This window comes from Phragmites australis, chromosome 10, assembly GCF_958298935.1.
Source record: "Phragmites australis chromosome 10, lpPhrAust1.1, whole genome shotgun sequence".
NCBI lineage: Eukaryota > Viridiplantae > Streptophyta > Magnoliopsida > Poales > Poaceae > Phragmites > Phragmites australis.
Genome location: NC_084930.1, coordinates 15,269,662 through 15,272,739, shown reverse-complemented (window position 1 = coordinate 15,272,739; position 3,078 = coordinate 15,269,662). Strand labels below are relative to the sequence as shown.

The 3,078-nt window shown below is 45.1% G+C and overlaps 1 protein-coding gene across 1 annotated transcript; it reads right to left on the bottom strand.

Moving 5' to 3' along the window:
* Positions 1-1,753: 1,753 nt before the first annotated feature.
* On the bottom strand, positions 1,754-2,662 carry LOC133930434 (uncharacterized). Its single transcript, XM_062377083.1, has one exon. It carries the CDS (start codon positions 2,389-2,391, stop codon positions 2,083-2,085), a length of 309 nt encoding a protein of 102 aa, XP_062233067.1. The 5' UTR covers positions 2,392-2,662; the 3' UTR covers positions 1,754-2,082.
* Positions 2,663-3,078: the final 416 nt, after the last annotated feature.

Here is a 3,078-nt window from a genome sequence, read left to right as displayed (position 1 = left end):
TGCTTCAAATCTTTACCAACCACAAGATGTCCAAAACATGCTTAGGAACTGCCTTCGGAATCTTAGTAAAAAATATCAAAATCTATATAATAGGAGAGGCAGCAACTTTTTGTTGGGTGTTATGGCTATGCAGGAACAACATTGTCTTTAACAAGAAGAAATATGTGTCTTATTTATAGGTTAATTTTACTTATACACACTGGTTTCGTTCATGATCTATCTTACATCAGCAAGAGCATCGTGTGATAATTACTATAGCATATATGAGCCTGGAGCGGGTGACCAGAGAGCTTTTTACCTTGTTTAGATGGCAGTCTAGACTTTGTATCCAAACTTAGTCATAATAACTTCTGTAGAGGAGATGCGTCTCGTCTTACCAGTCTGTCTAGTGTATGGGTCTCATGTTAAGTTATGGGTCCTTTTTATGTTCCTTTTGTATGGTTATGTGTATCTCAGTAATGCAGGGATCGGGGGTAAATTTTTATGTGGTTGTATTAGCTTGATGTAACAATGTAAGTTAATAAAGCTCTATTTTTCCAAAAAATGATAGCTAGATGTACAGAATACTACAGCTATTCCATCACACATTAGTCCATTATTACTCATAAAACACTCATGTCAGGTTGTCCATAATAGTGATGGATAGCTGCTCCATGCATAGGAGGTTGCCTCTTGAGAACTATGAAGGCCCTAGTTGTGAGGGTGCTTAGCTCACTTCAGATTGTTTTTTACGAGAAAAGGATTTTTAGTTTTCCCCAATAATTATTTTCTCCGCTTTAAAATATATGGTGCGGTTTAATTTTATGCGGTCCGTAAAAGTAAACATTGACAGTTAATTTTTCTTATAATACTTTGTACGTAACAACGAAATCACTGTTATAAGAAAGCATTTTCAAATGTGAATTTAGAAGACTCGGGAGCCACATGTCATTGAGTGGTTTAAATCCATTTGTAGGCTGAAGCTGAAACAGCATGAAGGAATGTGTAAAATGATAACATGAAGGAAGAACGGAGCACCAATTTTTGCAGCTGGAAATTTCGTACGCACACCTTATCCAATCCAGCGGACCAGATCGTTGATACGGTGTTCCGCGACGGTATCCGTGAGCTGCTACGGTGTACTATCTGCTGAGAAATCTCAGGCATCCCTTCTCGATCGAACTAGAGCAACTGCCAAACCTGCTATAGCCGCTTCAGTTACGAAATGATGTTGGGCATGAACAAGGTCGGTTTCTAGAGACATCCATACGGGATACTTCGCTATTTTTCTTTCAATGAACACAGAGCACAAAGCAGGAGTGTTGGGTGCCGTGCTAGAGAGAGAGAGAGAGATTAGTTGGTTGCAAGATGTGACCAGCTAGCTCCGCCCCCTTCCTTTCTTGATAGAGAGATCAAAGGCTTTGAAGACCAAATAAAATGTTCAGCTGCCCCTCGGTAAACTAGTGGCAACCTTAACCTGCTGTTTGCCATCAACAGTTGTTCAAGTTGGCCAAAATGGTTTACCAAATCATGGCCGGTATTCATCCGAGTCTGCCCCAGTTATGGGCTCATGGCCATGACTCTGCCTGAATTTTCCAAATCCTGCCAAGTTGGCCACAGGGTTCGTCGAGGAAGAACTCGCCGCCGCCGGGTACTGGCAAATCGTCGCAGCAGTGGCAGTCCAGGCTTTGGAAGAACCCTGCATCTTTTCTCCCAGTCCAATTGCATGTTCAGCACTACCGCTAACCAATTGTAATGACATGTACTGAAGATCGGAATGAACACAAAGTGTTTTATAGTTGCAATACGCAAGCAGAGTTAGAGTTCCGAACAACATGCACACAACACATTACACCTGACTCCAATAAGCGCAACACCTTCTTCCATAGCTAATACCGCAAGAAACATGTATTGTCTCTCTCTGTCCTATGTATCATGCATTGCCATATATTACAAGCAGATGATAAATTAACATAAACTCGTGGTGTCTATATGTAGCGTACTGCTGATTATCTGTATGCTATATTTTGCTAATTCACTGCATGTAGTATGCAGATGCAGCTCGGACTCTGAATATTTAGTGAAGGTGATGGCCGGAGAGCTTCAGTACTGGCCAGGCCAGAGGAAGGCGCCCATGGCGAACCTTCTCTTGCTGTCGAGGTCACCATCGACGGGGAGGCCGTACTCCCGGAGCAGATATTCGACGCGCCACTCCGGCATCGCCTCGTAGTCCGCCTTCTTGTACCGCGGGTAGTGCAGCGGCATCCGGAAGCCGCAGCCGCCGAACACACCGCACCTGCCGGTGCCGATGAGGCTCTCCTTCCTCTCCGGCGCCGGCTGCTGCTGCTGGCCGCCAACGCCGTTGGCCTTGGCCATGCTCACGCTCACCGTAGGAGGGCCCAAGGATCTCATGTGTGCTTCTGTGTTGCTGCTGCGATGATGCTCTGAACACTATCCACGAAGCGAAGCTGCTTGTGATGCTGCTAGCTCTTGCAAATGTGTTAGTCAGGTGTAAAGGGGGCTTTTATAGAGGGGGAGGGGAGAGGAATAACCGAATAATGTGGAGAGTGATGGGATCACTGTGTTGCGAAGTTTATGGAAGACTCTTCTATGAGGTGGTTTTAGTGTTTGATCGTCGAGATCATGCTGAGACGACGGTTGGGGTGTAGTTACTCACATAAGAATCCTATTACAAGTTCACTCAAGGTTGTGGGTCAGCCCCGCTTCGCACGTATTCATCAAAAAAACAAAGAGATTAGGTGTGGGCATGCAGGTTGCCATGGATGATGTTGATTTTACCCTAATCGGCGCTCGCATTTAAGACACCCGATGTCGTGCTGACCCCGCCGATTTCTACTCTTGTGTGGAACCTCGCTGATCCATCCATCAGCACATGACTAGATTAATCGATCGATTAGATCCATTTTTGAAAAATACATTCAGAGAGGGATTTTGGGAATGTGGTTGGGATGAGCATATGCATGAGTTCGGCGTGCACTGCAAACAGGTTTCTGGTGCAAGCGTTTCTGTTTGAAGGATGTGACTTGCTGTTGAGCACTCAGGTTCTGCGGGCAAGGTGCTGATACTATGGGCGACCAC